Source organism: Sphaerodactylus townsendi, linkage group LG05, assembly GCF_021028975.2.
Source record: "Sphaerodactylus townsendi isolate TG3544 linkage group LG05, MPM_Stown_v2.3, whole genome shotgun sequence".
NCBI classification, from domain to species: Eukaryota; Metazoa; Chordata; class Lepidosauria; order Squamata; family Sphaerodactylidae; genus Sphaerodactylus; species Sphaerodactylus townsendi.
In genome coordinates, this window is record NC_059429.1 from 88397604 (window position 1) to 88416464 (window position 18861).

At 42.3% G+C, this 18861-nt stretch overlaps 1 protein-coding gene across 5 annotated transcripts in view; it reads left to right on the forward strand.

Moving 5' to 3' along the window:
* The first annotated feature begins 1021 nt into the window (after positions 1 to 1021).
* IKBKE (inhibitor of nuclear factor kappa B kinase subunit epsilon) overlaps positions 1022 to 18861 on the forward strand; it is a 50804-nt gene continuing 32964 nt past the window's right edge. For all 5 annotated transcript variants that reach the window (XR_007244685.1, XM_048498905.1, XM_048498907.1 and 2 more), the window contains exons 1-7: positions 1022 to 1122; positions 5583 to 5698; positions 7787 to 7927; positions 10806 to 10935; positions 14135 to 14316; positions 15587 to 15747; positions 15937 to 16047. Coding sequence is in view for 4 of the 5 variants with exons in the window: in XM_048498905.1 (XP_048354862.1) it covers positions 5612 to 5698; positions 7787 to 7927; positions 10806 to 10935; positions 14135 to 14316; positions 15587 to 15747; positions 15937 to 16047 (812 nt within the window). In the remaining variant the exon portion in view is untranslated. The remainder of the gene's footprint in view (positions 1123 to 5582; positions 5699 to 7786; positions 7928 to 10805; positions 10936 to 14134; positions 14317 to 15586; positions 15748 to 15936; positions 16048 to 18861) is intronic.

Consider the following 18861-nt stretch of genomic DNA (forward strand, 5'->3'; position numbering starts at 1 on the left):
CCAGTCAGATGCTGTGGCACACCCATTCCCTTTAAAATCAGCCATAGCTTTTCATGATCCACATAGGCAAATTTTTTTGCTGTAATCTATGAAACACAAGCTAATTTTCTTCTAAATTCCCTCATAAGATCAGTAATGTAAATTTGCAATATGATCTCTAGTGCCTCTTCCTTTTCTGAATCTAGCTTGAAGATCATGCATTTGTCATTCCACATGTGGCAACAGTCTTTATTGTAAGATTTTGAGCATTACTTTACTCATGTGAGAAATTAATGTGATGGTCCAATAGTTGCTGCAGCCTGTGGTGTCTTTTCTTTTGCGTTTGGAATGTTAAATTGACCATTTCCAGCCTGTGGGCCATTATTTTGTTTTCCATATTTGTTGGCATATTTTTGTCAAGATTTTGATAAACTCCTGTGAATTGGAATAACTGTATTGGTATCCCATCTGCCCCTGAGGATTTGTTTTTCCCTGTTGCTCTCAGTGCAACTTTCACTTCTAGAACGTTTCCAAAATACTTTGTTCTATGTAAAGCAATTTTGTGATTGACCTTTGATCATCTGTTTCTGCTTTTCACATGCCAATTTTTTCTGCTTTATGACTGTTGCACTGTTGTAGTCTGGATTGCACTGTACAATGGGTGGACAACATTGCTTCAAAGTAAAGGACTGGTAACAACATGCAATAGAAATAGAGATCATTCGTACAGAACCTTTCCCTTAGCTTCGTCCTAATTCTGGCCTCCAACCAGGTACCAGGATAACCCTATAATGAAGAGAACCTAACTGCTGGGCAATTGTGTTTTCACATTTTTAAATCTCTCTACTAATGTTACATAAAAGCAGTCAATGCACTTAGCAATGAGGAAGAGGACAGCTGAAGAGGATGCTGGTTGAACGTTGCTGGAGAATTTCTCTGACGGGGGATGAGAGGCCACAGAACAGGACAGTGTACCTTTAAGAGAAAAAGAAAGCAGGAAGTGGCTCTGATGCTCTAAGACTCTTACACAGGCGCGCGTGAGCGCTCGCGATTGTTGCGGTCTTGCTAGTCAAACTCGCCCATGTCTCGGTTTAGAAACTGGCGAGGAGTTAAACTGATCGCAAGAGAGCTGCCAAGCTTCAGGTGAGCTCCTTTACTTCCGTGTCGATACCTGGGAGGGCTGTAGGCTATAGCCTAGTATTGGGATTTTCATGGCAATTGTGCAAGGCGAGCAGAGTTCTGGCGCGCCTTCCTTCCTATGGTTGTACAGCACAACTGTACTATCCTGACGTTTTTATTCCATTCTGCGAGCTGCTTTTCAAAATGTATCAATCCCCTCCCCTGTGTGAACAAAGAATACAGAACACAGTTTTCCACCGTTTTATAGTTAAAAGCAGGTTCTCGATGAGTGGCCCACTCCAGTCTCACATCAGGGGTTACTGCTTTAAGCCCCTCTGCCCACATCCCCATGCCAAATTAGGCTTGATGTAAAATGTTCACCCTCCATTGCTGCTGCTTATCCTCATTAACTGCCATATCCCATCCTGGAATGATTTATAAATTAGTAACCTGACCAGTGAGAATATGTGTCCAGGGTTCAAACTTTACTGGATGACTTTGTGCATACTTTCTTGATCTGGTCTATTTCACATGGATGATGTGAAGGTAACACAGAAAGAGAGAGTTACACTGAAGGTTTAGTACAAACATTACTATACTCAAACACTTGTGCCAAAATTAATAGCTGATCCAGTTTTCAGGTCCCATCTTCCAAGACACACCAATGATGAACATTTTGATTTTGGACATGAGAAAGCATTAAGAACATTTTCCCCTCCCTCCAATTGGTATGTTTTGTAAAAAACTCAGCTGTGGTTTCCAGCAAAAGAAAATACTCTGTTGGAATAGCATGAATTCTAGGAGCTTCGGCAAGGTGGAGGTTTTGGCCCATTCAAGTGGTGTGGGAGGGGACTATCTTTACAGTGGTTGGAACTTGCTTTGAGATCTGCTACTCAAGCAAAAGTACAATATAAGCTAAGACATGATTGTCATGAGGTTAATGGACAGGAAATGCTGAAATGGCTAAAAGCTACCAGAAGTAAAAGATGTAGCGCTAGTGGACCAGTGGTATATTTTTTGTGTTGGTTGAGAAAGGTGCAGTAATTGCTGTTTTTGAGGATGGATAATAATTGGTGGAAAAACATGGTTAGAATTAGTTGACTTCTTTGGGAGCTTGTTTGGTTGTAGAAAAGTTCTTAACTGGAGCTTGAAATTTAATGGATACTGAGGCAGGTAAAATGAAAAGTATTTCAGTGGTGACTTGCTATGCATATGCTCTAGATGTGGACGTCCTAAATGCCTGCAGAAGGTTATGGGATGGATGATAAGCAGTAAACTGAAGCTGAATCATGACAAGACTGGGGTGCTGTTGATCAATAGAAAAGCTGTTTAGGAACCACAGTATTCTTCAGTCCCCCAAAGAATCAGGTTCATAGCCATCTGTTTCCTGTCACAGTTCAAAGTGCTGGTTCTTATTTTAAAGGCACAAATAGATTTGGGCCAGGTGCCTGAAAGACCACCTCCTCCCATACTTTCCAGCTGACCAATCAAATTTTGGCTCCCAAGCCCTGCTCTCTGTGCCCTTGCCTTTGTGGGGTGGAGGGCAGTGACAAGACATGAGTATTTTCTGTGGTAGTACCTTGCCTTTGGTATGCCCACTCCCTGGAAGCAGCCCCAGACCAAAACACATATTTTTCCCAGGCCTATAATTAGAGGGGTTTGTCTTATTAGCTTATGTCTAATGGCTTGTTTTTAATATTGTGATGGCTTTAATTACAAGTTGCCTGAAGCAGGATCCTGAATAGGTGGCAAAAATATTCTAAATAAATAAATGGGAGCAGTACAATTAGCATACTGTACAGTATTTCATGATGTTGAAAAATGACTGCTTCCCTCACGATTCTTAGCATTGGGAGTTTAGGAGAGGACTGAAACATTCTTCCTGTTATTAAACATATCAGGAAGTTAGTCCAATATTTACAGAGATGTTTCAAGCTACTTTGTTTGTTATATGCAACTTTCTTCAGAGAAAACTGGTTAATTGCAGAAACTGGGCCCTTCATTTATCTTTTGTAGGAAGCAAAACATTTCCTCTTTAACTGACTGTTTTGCAATACTTTTGCTTTCTGGTCTTGCAAAATAGAGATGCTTCTGGTATCTGCCCCAGGTGAAAACACCTGGCAGTATTTGCTTATCAGGCTTTGTTTATTGGTCCTCATACTCTCAATAGGAAGTGGTTGGTTCTTTAGGAAAAAGATCTGAAGACTTGGCTTTCCTGATACTTTCCCGAACAAAGAACTCAAAAGAGAGACCTGCACCAGGGTATGGTAGCCACAGAGGAAGCGTAGTTGGTGCTTAAAATGTTTGTGTTCAATTTAGTCACCAGAAACCAACAAAAAACCCAAAAAATTATTTGTTGTGAGATTTGCAGGTTATGTATCCGTGGTCTCAGACCACAGCTACTTAACCTGAAAACATCACAACAAATATTTAACTCCAGTAGTGAAAGCCTTTGAGAAATTTTTAACAAAAATGGCACCTCCTTTCCACAATGTTCTTTGTCTCATGTGGCATGCTGAGATGGAAGTCTTAAACTATCTCCAGTTCGTCATGATAGTCCAATGCAGTCACCTGGCTTAGCTGAGGTTTGTTTCTTTCCCATTATTTATTTTGTAATCTGGTTTAATCCAGGAAGAAAGGAAACTAGAAGCAACTGAGGCACTTACCTTTGTATGTCACAACTAAATAGAGTTAGCTGAACACTTCATATTTAGTCTCTACATGTGCAAAAAGAGAAAGGAGAGAGTGCAGGAGCACAACTGACCAGTCAAGTTTGTTTGTGATATGACTGTTGCAAGGACGTAGGTAAGGGGGGGGGGAGTTTCTTGGACGTAGGTAAGGGGGGGGAGTTTCTTGGGTTCAACCCCCCCATTGCATGCCCGAAGCTCCGCCCCCCCCCCCCCCGTTTGTGGGTTTTTTGTATTTTAAAGTGTTTTTCGGTTTTTGGCCTGCAGGGAGCGCAGTTTTAGGCTAGCAGCACCAAAATTTCAGGCTATTGTCAGGTGATGCTCCTGATGAGACCAGCCTAGTTTGGTGAAGTTTGGTTCATGGGGTCCAAAGTTATGGACCCCCAAAAGGGGTGCCCCCATTCCCCATTGTTTCCAATGGGAGCTAATAGTAGATGGGGCTACCCTTTTAAGGGTCCATATCTTTGGACCCTCTGAATAAAACTTCACTAAACCTAGGTGGTATCATCAGGATAGTCTGATGCTGATACCACCCACGTTTGGTGATGGTTGGTTCAGGGGGTCCAAAGTTATGGACTCCCAAAAGGGGTGCCCCATCCCCCATTGTTTCCAATGGGAGCTAATAGAAGAAGATCCATAACTTTGGACCCCCTGAACTAAATTTCACCAAACCTGGGTGGTATCATCAGGAGAGTATCCTAAAGATACCCTGAATGTTTGGTGCTGCTAGCTTAACAATTGCACCCCTGATAGCAGGCACCCCCCCAAATTTCCCCAGATTCTCTTTTTAAATCCCTTCAGCATGGATTTAAAGGGAGAGTCTGAGGTCCCCAATTTAAACATTGAAAGTGATGCTGTTTCAGGGTGGGGGATGGATCACTTTCAATGTTGTTTTAACTGGGGACCCCAGATTCTCCCTTTAAGATGGATTTAAAAGAAGAATCTGGGCTTCCTAATTTAAACACCATTGAAAGTGATGCTGTTTGGAGGTGGATTCCAGCATCACAGCAGCCGCCCATGCCGGGGGTGGTGGTGCGCAAACCTCAGATTTTGCACTGAGCTCCATTTTCCCTAGCCTGGAGGGGAGGGAGAAGGGACTGCCGGCTGCCAGCTGGGAGCCCAGCCAGTGGGGCGGGGCGGGCAGGGCAGGGCAGGGCAGGGCAGGAGAGGGCAGGGCAGGGCAGTCTGTCATCACTTGCCTCGGAGAGCTGCTTTTATAAGCACTGAGACCAGGGGCAGGGCTTGGGGAGTGTGGCCACGCCCCCAGGGGTGGGTGGGGGCGTGGCCTCATCCCAACCCCCCATAAAAAATCTATATCTACATCACTGGACTGTTGTGTTTTAAACTGGCTCCACTCAAGATTTCTTTATGCAGGTTCAGGCCTGGTTAAAACCCACCTCTAAAACACTCATATGACCTATCCTACCTGCTCTCCACTCCATTATTAGGAACTGATGTTTGGGGAGGTGCAATGTCCCGGCACTGCATTCTGAACAGTACCAAGTAATCTGCTAGTAATCTATTAATAATCTACTGGTATTTAAGTACTTCTGGTAGAAGGTGACCAGATACTGGGCTGTGGTGCACTTCTTGCTTATAAAGAGAAACAAATAAAATATTGTGAACCTGTATCAAGGGATTATGCTCTGTTAAAGTAGTAGAGATGTTTGTCTCTGGGCTGTGGTGTCCACTAAATTAGCTTAATGGCTTGATAACCTGCCCAAGCTAGGTTCCAGGAATGGTGCTTATCTTACGCCACCTTGTGACGTTTTCTTCGTGCTTCCATTTGTCTTGCAGGTGATAGGCTGACCACCCACTCGCTGGCCATGAAAAGTACACTGAACTATCTGTGGGAAACAGAGGATGTGCTGGGTCAAGGTGCCACTGCCAGTGTCTACAAAGCCCGCAACAAGGTTAGGAGGTGCTTCCTTACTGGAATGTGTATTCTGGCTTTTCTGTCCCAAAAGAATGAAAACAAAAGAATTACAAATAAAATGGGGCTGTTTGGCAAAAGAGATGTCACAATACAAGTGCAAAACAATAGTCACAGTAGGATGTTGTGGGTTTTCCGAGTTGTATGGTTGTGTTCCAGTAGTATTTTCTCCTGACGTTTCGCCTGCATTTGTGGCTGGCATCTTCAGAGGACCTGGTAACTGTAAAGCAAGTGGAGTATATATACATGTGAAATGCCCAGGGTGTGACAAAGAAGCATTTGAATTGGTTAAAAGTATTAAATTTTGCAAGTGAAATGTGTATGTGTTAAATGCTCCATTTTAGCATTTGTATATAACATTGAAGTTGCATAATCAATTAGTAAGGCCATTTGCATAGAGGTTTGCCTGTGCGTTTAGGTTCTCATTTACAATCCATTTTATTGCTTCCTGCAGAGAGACATCTTGGGTCTGGGTGGTGTTCAATAACCATTGTCTTGATTTTAGTGTTTTTGAGTACTGGTAGCCAAATTTTGTTCATTTTCATAGTTTCTTCCTTTCTGTTGAAATTGTCCATGTTCTTGTGGATATCAGAGGCTTCTTTGTGTAGTCTGATGTAGTGACCGTCAGAATGGTCCAGAATTCCTGTGTTTTCAAATAACATTCTGTGTCTAGTTTGGTTTATACATGTTCTGCTAATGCTGATTTTTCCGGCTGAATTAGTCTGCAATGCCTTTCATGTTCTACTGGAACACGGCAATACAACTCAGAAAACACACAGCATCCTAGTGATTCCGGTCGTGAAAGTCTTTGACAATACAATGGTCACAATTCTTTTTTGGGTATATGATTAAAGGTGACAAGTGGAGTTACATTGAGGCTTCTCTTAGGCCCCTTCTGCACATACAGAATAATGCACATTCTATCCACTTTCACAATTCTTTGAAAGTGGATTTTGCTATTCCGCACAGTAAAATCCAGCTTCAAAGTGCATTGAAAGTGGATTGAAAATTCATTATTCTGCATCTGTAGAAGGGACCTTAGTGAAGCATATAAAAAGATCACATTAGGGATGATTAATAAGGAAAGTTTTGAGATTCAAAAGCTACGTCCACCTCAGAAATGGTAGTCAAGTAAGGAGGAAGTTGAACTGGGATGCCCAAGGGGTGGGAAGCTGGGCTTGTTTTTGTGTTGTGTGGGGTTGTTACTTTGGGCTGCCAATGTGGCACTTGCATAACATCTGTAATCTTTCTGAAGGCCTTTCTCTCCTACCCAAAGGGTCAAACTAGTTGTGACCTGTGATTAAGATATCTGAAAGATTTATTTTTTAAAAGCTTGTTAGTATTTACCTCATTCTTTCAGTGCCTCTTCAGTGATTAAAATCACTCACCAAAGCTACAGTGAGTTCTCTGGAGGGAGAAAACAAAGATACCCCTTTAGTCAGCACCTTTAAAGAAGCCTCAGGAAACTGAAAATTGCCTTTAAAAGACCCATGGGAGCCCTTTAACATTTGGTTGTAGGCCCTCAAATGTGTGCTGGCTGATAATAGTGCTGGTTTTCATTGAAAAGATAATTTAGGTGATGTTCTTTTGGGGATATTTCCAATGCAACAGCTGTCTATGAAAAGCTGAGGCAATTAAGTCCCTGCATGAAGACTTGATTGTCTCAGAAACTATCACGTGAGCTCACTTCATACATACAGTTTCTCATATGTGCATCTATTTGTAATGCAATTGTTTGGATTAATCTCTTCATGGAAGGTGTGAAGGGGCAATGGGAATTTAAGTTTTACCAGCACATCTGTTGTTTCGGGGAATATTCACTGATGCAAGTGAAATCATAGAAAGTATTTGGTGAGATGCATGACTCAAATGGCTCATGCACGTGTGTGTGAAATGAGCCACCAATAGTCTCTTTATCATGTGCCCATTGCCTATGTGGATATAATCTTTTAACTTTTACATTTTACATGTTTAATGTTGCAAATTTAAAAGCTTGCAATGTGTTCATGTACAATAGAAAGTCTTTCCTTATATCCTTGCTAATTTCTTTTTCCTCCCCCTGCCCTAGAAATCAGGAGAACTAGTTGCTGTGAAAGTCTTCAACAATGCCAGTTACCTGAGACCTCAGGAGGTGCAGATAAGGGAATTTGAAGTCCTAAGGAAGTTAAACCACCATAATATTGTCAAACTCTTTGCTGTGGAAGAAATTGTGAGTGTGACTTGTAACAATGAGGAATTGTTGCTATGATAGCGTTGATAGGGTAATAGTAACTTTATGATAAACTCTGCACGAACAAATGTGATGTGTTTTGTTTGTCCAGAATTTTTGTTCAGCATGTTTGGGAGCCCTGCCCACCATATATAGCATCTGTGTAGGTCAGTCTAACACTTTATCTGACTACTTGTTTATACAAAATATGCTAAAAGCCATTTGAGGTTGTATGAATAATGTGTGTGAGTATACACACACATATGCTGTATATTGGCCTTGGTACACTGGTATGTCACAATGCAGCCTGTTTCGGGGCAGCATTTGATCTCTTATCTGCTGGTGACTCTCCTTAGAAGAATCCTGGTAAAGGGGCAGGGGCAGTGGTGGGATTCAAATGATTTAACAACCAGTTCTGGTGGTGGGATTCAAATAATTTAACAATTGGTTGTTTACAAGCACCATTTTAACAACCGGTTCTGCCGAAGTGGTGTGAATCTGCTGAATCCCACCACTGGTCAGGGGGTACATTCTTATGGGCCCATTTTGGAAGAGAGATGGGGGCTCATACTGTTGGGGGCCCCGATCCAATTTTTACCAAAGTTGAGTGTTATTTAAGGAGAGTCACCAACAGCTAAGCTGAAAAACAGCCCTTTGAACCCCAGAAAGATTTGCCTTAAACTACAATTGAGCTGTGATATTTAAACATTAAAGAGCTACTGAGCCTACTGCCCAGTTTACACCAGACAGCAGGTTCAGCACCAGCTCTTTAAAGTTTAAATAGTACAGATCTTTAGTTGAAAAAATAATACAGCTCAAGTGTAGCTTGTGGAAACATTTACAGGGCCCGGGAGGCATTTTTCAAGGTAGAGGCACCAAATGTTCAGTGTAGCTGCTAGTGACTTTCCTTAGAAGAAACCCCAAGTGTGGTAAAGGTTGGGTCAGGAGTCCAATTTTATGGGCCCCATTTTTCTTCCACTGGTAACAGTGAAGGATGAATGGGGCGCTCTCTATGGAGGTCCATACAATTGGATCCTCTGACTCAATCTTTACCAAATTTGGGGGGTTCTCTAAGGAGAGTCACCAGCAGCTACACTGAAAATTTGGTTTCTCTATCTTGAAAAACACCTTCCCCAGACCCCTGGAAAGATTCTCAATGGGGTATAATGGACCCTAATTTTTTATTCTTGAAAAAAAAACCTGTGGAAAAACCCCATGCCAGTATGGGGACTTGGGATTTTTCGAGACTCCTGAAAATTTTTGAGTCCAATATACCCAAATGTAAATTCCAGTGGATCATCTTGTTCATTGAGTTGTGTCTCTGTTTGTACTCAGTCTGGGCAATCTTTGTACTCAGAGACTGTACTCAGTCTGGGCAATCTTTTTGCAGCAGCTGAGGACATGATCTACAGTTTCATCAGCTTCTTTGCACAATCATAAGCATAAAAAATAAATAAATCTATATTTTGCGTAATCCGAGGATTTTTCGATTCTGGCCTTGATCGAATTTGTTCTAATGGCTTTCCCTTGAGCAGCTAAAATCAGAGATTCAGGTTCCTTTTTCAGACTTCCAGTTGTTAACCACAGCCAGTCATTGTCCACCTTGTCCTTGATCTTCTCCAGAAATTGGCCGTGCAGAGCTTTGTTATGCCAGCTTTCGGTCCTCATTTTAATCACAATTTTTCTGTATTCTTGTTTGGTTTTCTGGGTCTTCAGCAAACGTCTGTTCTTCACTTTAATCAATGCCTGTTCTTGACTTTTAGTCACATAATCAGCCAGCGCATATTTATCCTCTTCCACTGTTTGCTGTACCTGCAGTAAGCCTCTGCCACCAGATCTCTGGGGAAGGCATAATCTTATCACTGCGCGGGCGTAAGGCATGGTGCATTGTCATAAGCTTCAGAGTTTTTCTATCCAATGCATCCAACTCAGCCTGTGTCCAGTTGATGATTCCCGCAGTGTACCTGATGACGGGTATGGCGCAGGTGTTGATGGCCTTGATGGTATTCCCACCATTTAATTTCAAAATTTTCCTGACCCTCTGGGCATATTCTCTGCTGACCACAGTCTTCACTTGTCCGTGTTTGATGTTATCCAGCTGCAAAATGCCCAGGTATTTATAAGCTGCCTCTTGATTGCAATTGATGAGTTGGCCATCAGGCATTTCAATCCCATCACTCTCAATAATCTTGCCCCTCTTTATTGCCACAGTGGCACACTTTTGCAGGCCAAACTCCATTGAAATATCTCTGCTGAATATGCAGATTGTGTTCACTAATGACTGGATTTCTTTGTCTGATTTCCCGTACAGTTTCTAATCATCCATCTACAGCAAATGTGAGATTTTTCCCAAGTTTTTGCCCATTTGATATCCCAACTTTGTTTTCTTTAGAAATACTGTTAGTGGGATCATGGCAATGATAAACAGTAAGGGTGATAGTGAATCACCTTGGAAAATTCCTTGTTTAATGTTGATTGTTCAAAAGTTTTCATTTCTGACTGTCGGTTCAGTTTTCCACTGTCTCATCGCTTTTTCAGTGAGTACTCAAATGTTTTTGCTGTGGTTTCCACAGATTTCATGATCCAACTATGGGGCAGTGAGTCAAATGCCTTCTTGTAATCAATCCAGACCATATGCAAATTTGTTCTTCGATTCTTGCAGATCTCCATTATTGTTTGCAAGTCAGTAGTTGCCCTCTCTTCCTCCTCCTTTGTGCTCTTTCCAGTTAATTTTTGTGTGATCAGAACAGTTCTTTCAGGAAATTTGTGCTGTCTTCAATTGTGGCAAAGTAAAGTGTCTGTAACTGACCTATTTTTGTAAGTGAGGTTCCTGACCCTAATGATAGGATTTAACTTTTACCCTTTAATCCAAACACAGGAAAGCAGCAAACAGAAAGTGCTAGTGATGGAATACTGCTCAGGTGGGAGCCTGCTGACCCTGTTAGAAGAACCAGAAAATGCCTTTGGTTTGTCAGAATCTGAGTTCCTCATAGTGTTACGCTGTGTGGGTAAGTTTCTGGATTACCCTCTTTTATTATTTGTATGTATGTATGTGGCTGATATTTATAACCCCCCTTTCTCTCCTGCAAGAGACTCAAAGGGGCTTACAATCTCCTTGCCCTTCCCCCCTCACAACAAACACCCTGTGGGGTAGGTGGGGCTGAGAGAGCTCCGAGAAGCTGTGACTAGCCCAAGGTCACCCAGCTGGCGTGTGTGGGAGTGTACAGGCTAATCTGAATTCCCCGGATAAGCCTCCACAGCTCAGGCGGCAGAGCTGGGAATCAAACCCGGTTCCTCCAGATTAGATACACAAGCTCTTAACCTCCTTCGCCACTGCTGCTCCTTTGTTTTTTAAATACATGTTATTAATATAAAAAACATACATGTCAACAAATAAATGCCTTTAAATTACATATATTTATTTGTTTGTTTATTTGTTTATTTATTCCGCCCACCCCCGAAGGGCTCTGGGCGGTGTACAATAGGCCAAGGACAACATTACACACAGTAGGCCAAAGCAACATTTCACACAATAAAAATAAGTTAAGTTAAAACAATTTACAAATTCTATAAAACACAGCAGCATTAATACAGCACAATAAAGTACAACAACATTACAAAAAGTACGACGCCCGATCCCAAGGCCAGGAGGGGACAGCAGTGCTAAGTAGATGCTATATTGGGCGTGCCAAGGATGGAATAGCACGCAACACAGGGCATCCTGGAGGGGGAATCCATGGCCGGCCTCACGAAAGGCTTGGTGGAACAAAACCATTTTGCAGGCTCTGCAGAATTCCCCAAGATCCCGCAGGGCCCGCACATCTGATGGAAGGGTGTTCCACCAGGCAGTGGCCAGGGCCATAAATGCCCTGGCCCGGGTAGAGGCCAGCCGCATCATGGAGGGGCCAGGGACCACCAGTAAATTGGTCTCTGCCGATTGCAGAGGCCTACCCGGGACATATGGGGTGAGACGGTCGCGAAGGTAATTCTTTGATCTTGTTATATTTCGGTATAAAGTTTGTATTATTCAGTTTCTGAATTTAATAGGTTTGTTATATCTAATGTTTGATATACTTTATAATATAAGATATACGAATATTAGTAAAAGTAATAACAACTAATATCCTAACTAAGCTGTCCAACCAATTCATAACTAATAAGAGATAAGAATTGCTATAGGATTAAAAACGTTCTCTCACCCATCCACCCTTAGTCCACCCACCAGAACCCCTTTGTGGACTTCCCCTACAGTATCCACATTAGTATTAACTTCTGTTGTACTTTATGTAACCTTAATCATATAAAGAAAGGGGAAAGAAGCCAATATTTTAAGTTATGATAAAAATAGAGAAAAAAAGAAATAGGGAAACAATAAAACAATATAAATTTGCTTCCTAACTGTATCACTTTAACCCTGTCTTCCAATTACTTCTTAGAGATAGAAAGAAAGCATCTTACTATAACATTTATGGGTTAATACTACAGGGTGTACATTGATTTTATTAGTTTTTAATATATACAAAAACCACAGCTGCCTCTTTGCTGTGTAGAGGTCTGACAAAAGATGTTTCAACTGATGTGATAGTCTATCCATGTTTGCAAAATATAGAACTTTTCTGTGCCATTCTTCCAGCATTGTGGATTACCCATTCGTCACAGGCGATAACACTTGAAGTTTTTGTATCACTGGTCCAATCCAAGGTGATGTCTCACCAACTTCACACATGATTGGAATAATTCACATACCGTATATACTCGCATATAAGTCTAATTTTTCGGAACATTTTTTGTGCTGAAAACTTCTAATTCTATATATATGCTGAAAGGGAGGTGTATTTTTAAAAATATTTTTAGGGTTTTTACTTTGTCTATCACCAGGGGCACCTGTATTTCAGGGCGGCTTCAACAGGTGACACTCTGGATGATACCGGCCAGGTTTGGTGAAGTTATTCAGGGGGGTCCAAAGCATGGACTCTGTAAGTGGGTGTTCTGTCCCCCATTGTTTCAAATGGGAGCCAGTAGAAGATGAGGTTGAGCATTTGAAGGGCTGTGGGTCCATAACTTTGGACCCCTTGAACCAAACTTCACTAAACTTGGGTGGTATTATCAGGATAATCTCTTGTTGATAGTTAGCCAGGTTTGGTGATGTTTGGTTTAGGGGGTCCAACGTTATGGATCCCCAAAGTGGGGGCTCCCATCCCCCATTGTTTCCAATGGAAGCTCATAGGAGATGGGGCTACCCTTTTGAGGGTCCATAACTTTGGACTCCCTGAACCAAACTTCACCAAACCTGGATGGTACTGGCTAGGGAGGGTCTCCTAAAGATGCCTCTGAAATGCTTTGGCACTGCAAGCATAAACATGTCACCTCCTGATGGTGCACTCCTCAAATTTTCCTTATTAGACTTTCTAACCCTTTAAATCACCCCCAACCCTTCTGAGGGGATTTAAAGGGAGAATTGGGCCATATGATTGGGGCTTCATCACTGTTTTTATTTGAAATAAATATTCAAAAACATTTAACCTACTGATGCCTCAATTAATGTAATTTTATTGGTATCTATTTTTATTTTTGAAATTTACCAGTAGCTGCTGCATTTCCCACCCTCAACTTACACGCGAGTCAATAAGTTTCCCCAGATTTTTGTGGTAAAATTAGGTGCCTTGACTTATATGCGGGTTGACTTATACACAAGTATATACAGTAGTTTTGAATCATTCTGCCCCTTGTGAGCAATTGTTTTTCAGCTCTCTTGAAAAATTTAAGAATCTGGTGGTTTTCTTAGAAGACTGAGGATATGTGCTAATATCCTAAAAGAGCAGGTTTCTTTTGACTTTTCATGAGTTGTAGAGGAAGACATATTAACCTACTTTTTTGGGGGTATGTATTGCCTAAATACAAACCAGTCCTGAGGGAAACTGGCTAAGCCTGTTCAAACTGTTCATTCCTCCCATTCTGCGAGATGTTTACTGAGAATCTTGCCTGAAAGACATGCTGGTGATTTTAAATAAATTCCCTTCTAAAGCATCACCAATCCAAGAATGTGTTTCTGTGAAACTCTTTGTCTAGGGCTTCAGATTTTCTTCATGATGAGGCAGCTAAGATAGAAATACCTGTTTCGTCATCTATCAAATTCTGTGCCTGCTCTGTGAGTTCCTTTTTATGAAGGACCATCACACATACTCCTTTCCTTGTTTCCCTTGTTAGTGTCTGGCATGAATCATCTTCGGGAGAATGGGATTGTCCACAGGGATATCAAACCAGGAAACATCATGCGTCTCATTGGAGAAGACAGACAGAGTATTTACAAGCTGACGGATTTTGGAGCTGCCCGCGAACTGGATGATGATGAAAAGTTTGTGTCAGTTTATGGGACAGAAGAATATCTTGTGAGTAAAGTGCAAAGCAGGACCTTTCAATTAAGAAATAGAATTTCTTTCTTAATTTTGATCTCTCTGCCACCCTCAACTCTTTCCACTTCCCAACCACTACTACTGTTGCTTTTCTACAGCTTTGATTCCATGGCATTTATTTTATTTGAATATTCAAGCCTTTATTGGCATTCCATGTTACAGTAAAACAATTGTCCATAAAAAACAGATAAATTACGTCAAACATATACACATAGTGATAGTCCTGTGTGTAATATTTGTAGTTCAGACTCTTATCAATAGTGTAGTCCAAACGAACTCATCAAAACTGCCATTCCTATAATACTTTTTTACACACCAGACTGAAGACTTATCGGCAGAGCTTATATATCATAATAACATACAATATTAAAAAATTTACTGTAAGACACAGGGTTTGTTGGGGTGGCATCAGGTAAAAGGTAAGGAAAGGGGACAGGAAGATGAATGGATAATTGGTCTGACTCTAATAGGTTGCCACTGCATTCAATTGTTATACCATCTGGCAACCGATAGTAGAACTACGACATCTTTCTATAAGTCACCTACAAGTTGTTTGACTTTGGATGACTGTGAACCTATAGGTTACTGGCAGAGATAGGCACTGTATTTATTTTATTTGAAAATGTATACCCCATTCAACCAGTGCTGTAAGGCTGTTCTGTTGAATTAATTTATTCACAAACACATAAATAAAAACAAAGGGTGGAGCTTATTTCAGGGTTTATGGTGTTCATGTTTCAAATTTTGATTTACAAACCACTTTTGAGTTATGGGGAAAGGTGAAGTATAAATATTTTAATTAATAAAGAACAATAAAATAAATGATTAAAACAAGTAACCCAAAACCCATTCTAGGTGCCCTGTGTTGTCCTTTAAATAGTTTTCTATTACACCTCCTTAGAAAGCCTGTTTTATCCCTTTTGGGAGACTGTTCCAAAGTAGTAGGACTACCACAGAAAACTTGAGCCTGGGCTATCACAGATCATATACTTGTAATGATAGAGTGTTGGGCTAGGATCTGGGAGACCCAAGTTCAAACCCCCAGTCTGTCATAAACCTTGTTGGCAGACCTTTCACCAGGCATACCCTCTCTCCACTTAAAGTATCTCACAGGGTTATTGTGAAAATAAAATGGAGGAGAGGAAATAGTGCACATTGCTATGAGTTCCTTGCAGGAAAAGCAGGATAAACATGTACTAAATAAAAAACTAACAAGCAATTTTTAAAAAATTTCATTACTTAACAGCACCCTGATATATATAAGCGAGCAGTGCTGAAGAAGCCCCAGCAGAAGGCGTATGGGGCGACTGTAGATCTATGGAGTATCGGGGTAACCTTTTACCATGCAGCCACAGGCAGCCTCCCATTTATCCCTTTTGGAGGACCTCGCAAGAACAAGGAAATCATGTATGTATATTGTATGCTTTCTTTAACTCTCAGCTTCATCTCCTCTTTGCCCACTAAAGTCTCCTCCTGGCAGGCTCCTCTTTCCCCTGTGAAAAAACAGACATCCTGTAAATATAACTCAAGTCTCTGCAAGAAAGTGAATTCTTGTTTGCTGACTGCCCAAACTGAAATGTCTTTTCTTTTGAATAGGTACAAAATAACAACAGAGAAACCTGCTGGAGCTATTGCAGGCACCCAATTGCAAGAGAATGGGACCATTGACTGGACCTATGAGCTACCAGTCACATGCCGACTTTCTTTGTGAGTAGAGGGGAAACAGATGAGCAGTGATTAGAGGCTTCTGAGGTTCAATACCTGGCTGTGCAGCAGAATCCTCTTCATATCACTTATAATGCATCCTGTTATGCACAGGTACTCCCACCCAAACTCACTGAAATGACATGGGTTAATCTTTCTGTTCTCAGGGCTGAATCACACTTGGAGGCCCTGATCATTGTTCTCATGGAGTTTTGTAGGCAAGTACATACTCCTGTGCCCATGTGGTTTGTAACTAGAGGGTTGTGGAACTTAGACATTAAGAGCCCTGTTGTATCAGGTCAAGGGCCACCTAGTTCCACATTCTGGCCCCTTCTGCATCAAATATATAATGGGCTGTAGTCATGATAAAGAAATCTGTTTTCCTGTTTTCCCATTCATGTGCGTTCCATGCAGGCAGCGATTGAAGCCACGGAAACAATCCGGGTTGCTGTCCCGCATTCACGTGGAGATGCTTCTGGGGGTTTTATCATCCTGTAACATGTGCGTAGCCACGCAGGCAGGCTGAAATGAACCCCCACAATCATACCAATGTCCCATGATAAGACTGGCTGCACCTGCGTAGCTATGCAACTGCAAGCCACAATTTTTTTAAAAAAGGAAAAGGGGCCTCCCTGCAACTGCTGGCCAATGGCAGGCGGCTTTTCTCTGACCATGGAGGACGGGGTGGATGGTAGAGAAATTAAGGACCTTCTGCTTTGCTGTTTGCTCGGTAGAGGCTCCAACCTGGGAGTTTTCAAAATGATTGCTAGTTTAGTGATTTTCAAAAACCTGGGTTGGGGAAAATAAAATGGGGCAGACTTGTTTCAGGGGCAGGACCTGTGTGAAGTCCCTCCCCAAAACAGGTTATATAGCATCCCACATCCGTGTTTCCCCTCCCCAGGGACGCTGTTTTTAGTGTCCCTGGGGCACTCTTTACCGCCTGTGCGGAAAGGGCCCTGGTCTCACTTGACAGAGTTCCAAGAGGCCTGAACCGAGAAGGCCCTGGTCCTGGTTGAGGCCAGGCAGACAGTTTTCAGACTAAAGTCCACCAGCAAGTTATTTGCTGAGCATAATGTTTTTTGGAGAACATACTGTTACATTAAAAAGTGATTTCTTTTGTTTGGGCCAGACTGACTTCTATAGCATTGTCTTTCTGTCTATCAGATTTTTATCCTGCCCTTCACTGGCGTAATGCCCATTGGGCAAGGTGGGCAGCTGCCCAGGGCATCACCTTGTGGGGGGCATCAAAATGCTGGGTGCGTTTTTGGGTATTTTTAGTGGTTTACCATCTTTGGCCTGCAGGGGGCGCAGTTTTTAGGCTAGCGGCACCAAAATTTCAGCGTATCATCAGGAGACTGTCCTTATGGTGCTCCCCAAGTTTGGGGAGGTTTGGTTCAGGGAGTCCAAAGTTATGGGCTCCCAAAGGGGGTGCCCCTATCCCCCATTGTTTCCAATGGGAGCTAATAGGAGATGGGGGCTACAGTTTTGAAGGTCCATAACTTTGGCCCCCCGAACCAAACTGCACCAAACTTGGGGGGGGGGTCATTAGGGCAGTCTCCTGATGAGACCCTGAAAGTTTTGAGACTGTGCCTTCAAAAATGTGCCTTACCCTCAAAAGGGTAGCCCCACCTCCTTAGAAAAGAATGTGGGATGGGGTACCCCTTTGAGGGTCCATAACTTTGGACCCCCTTAACCAAACTGCACCAAACTTTGGGGGTACCATAAGGACAGTTTCCAGATGATACCCTGAAATTTTGGTGCTGATACATCCAAAACCGTGCCCCCTGCAGGAACATCCTAGAAATTTGCCCAAGAATCTTTGTTCTGCATTGAGTTTTCTGTATTGCTGTCCATGGGGGTTTGCGGGCTGGGGGCGGGCACATTTCTGAGAGCACACTCTCAAAGCACTTTCGGGGTCTCATCAGGAGACTGCCTGATGATGATACCCCCCCCCAGGTTGGGGGCGGTTTGGTTCAGGGGGGCCAAATGTTATGGACCCTCAAAACTGTAACCCCCATCTCCTATTAGCTCCCATTGGAAACAATGGGGGATAGGGGCACCCCCTTTGGGAGTCCATAACTTTGGACTCCTTGAACCAAACCTTGCCAAACTTAGGGAGTAGCATAAGGACAGTCTCCTGATGATATGCTGAAATTTTGGTGCTGATATGTCTAGAAACTTCACCCCCTGTAGGCACCAATGTCCTGGTGCAAAAAAAAAATTTGGTCGTGGTGGAGTGGCTGCCCATGCGGGGGGGGGGGGGCATCCAACTCAGGTTTACTTGGGGAGCTACAGTTTGCCCAGGGCTGCCTCGTTACGCCCCTGCTGCCCTTCTTCCCCCTTTGTGGTTTTGTTTAAAATGCTTAAACCTTATCTTATAGGGAGGGGGCTTCAAAAGTCTGAACAGTTCTGCTGTAATTTTTTGCACCTTCTCCAGCCCTGTGATATCCTTTTCGAAACAGGGCAGCCAGAACAGTCCCTGAACTTGAGCCCATGTGAAGTAGTTCCTAATAAGCAGGAGATTCTGAAGGGAAGCCCATTTTCCTCCATTAAATTGGACCGTTATATATCATTAATTAGGAAGAGGTCCCACCCAAACCAAAGTTATTATTATTTCCCCTCAGTTTGGGAAGGTTTATTTCCTTCACCAGTGTACCCCTTTCAATGTTCAAATTAGACCTTGTCCTGCCATGTGAAGAACAGTTTTGACTTTCATTATCACATCTACTTTACTCCTTAATATTTTATCACATATCTGTTTCTCCTGCTGTTTTACCACAAGACTCTTCTTTCTCTTTCTCTTTGTCTATATCTCAT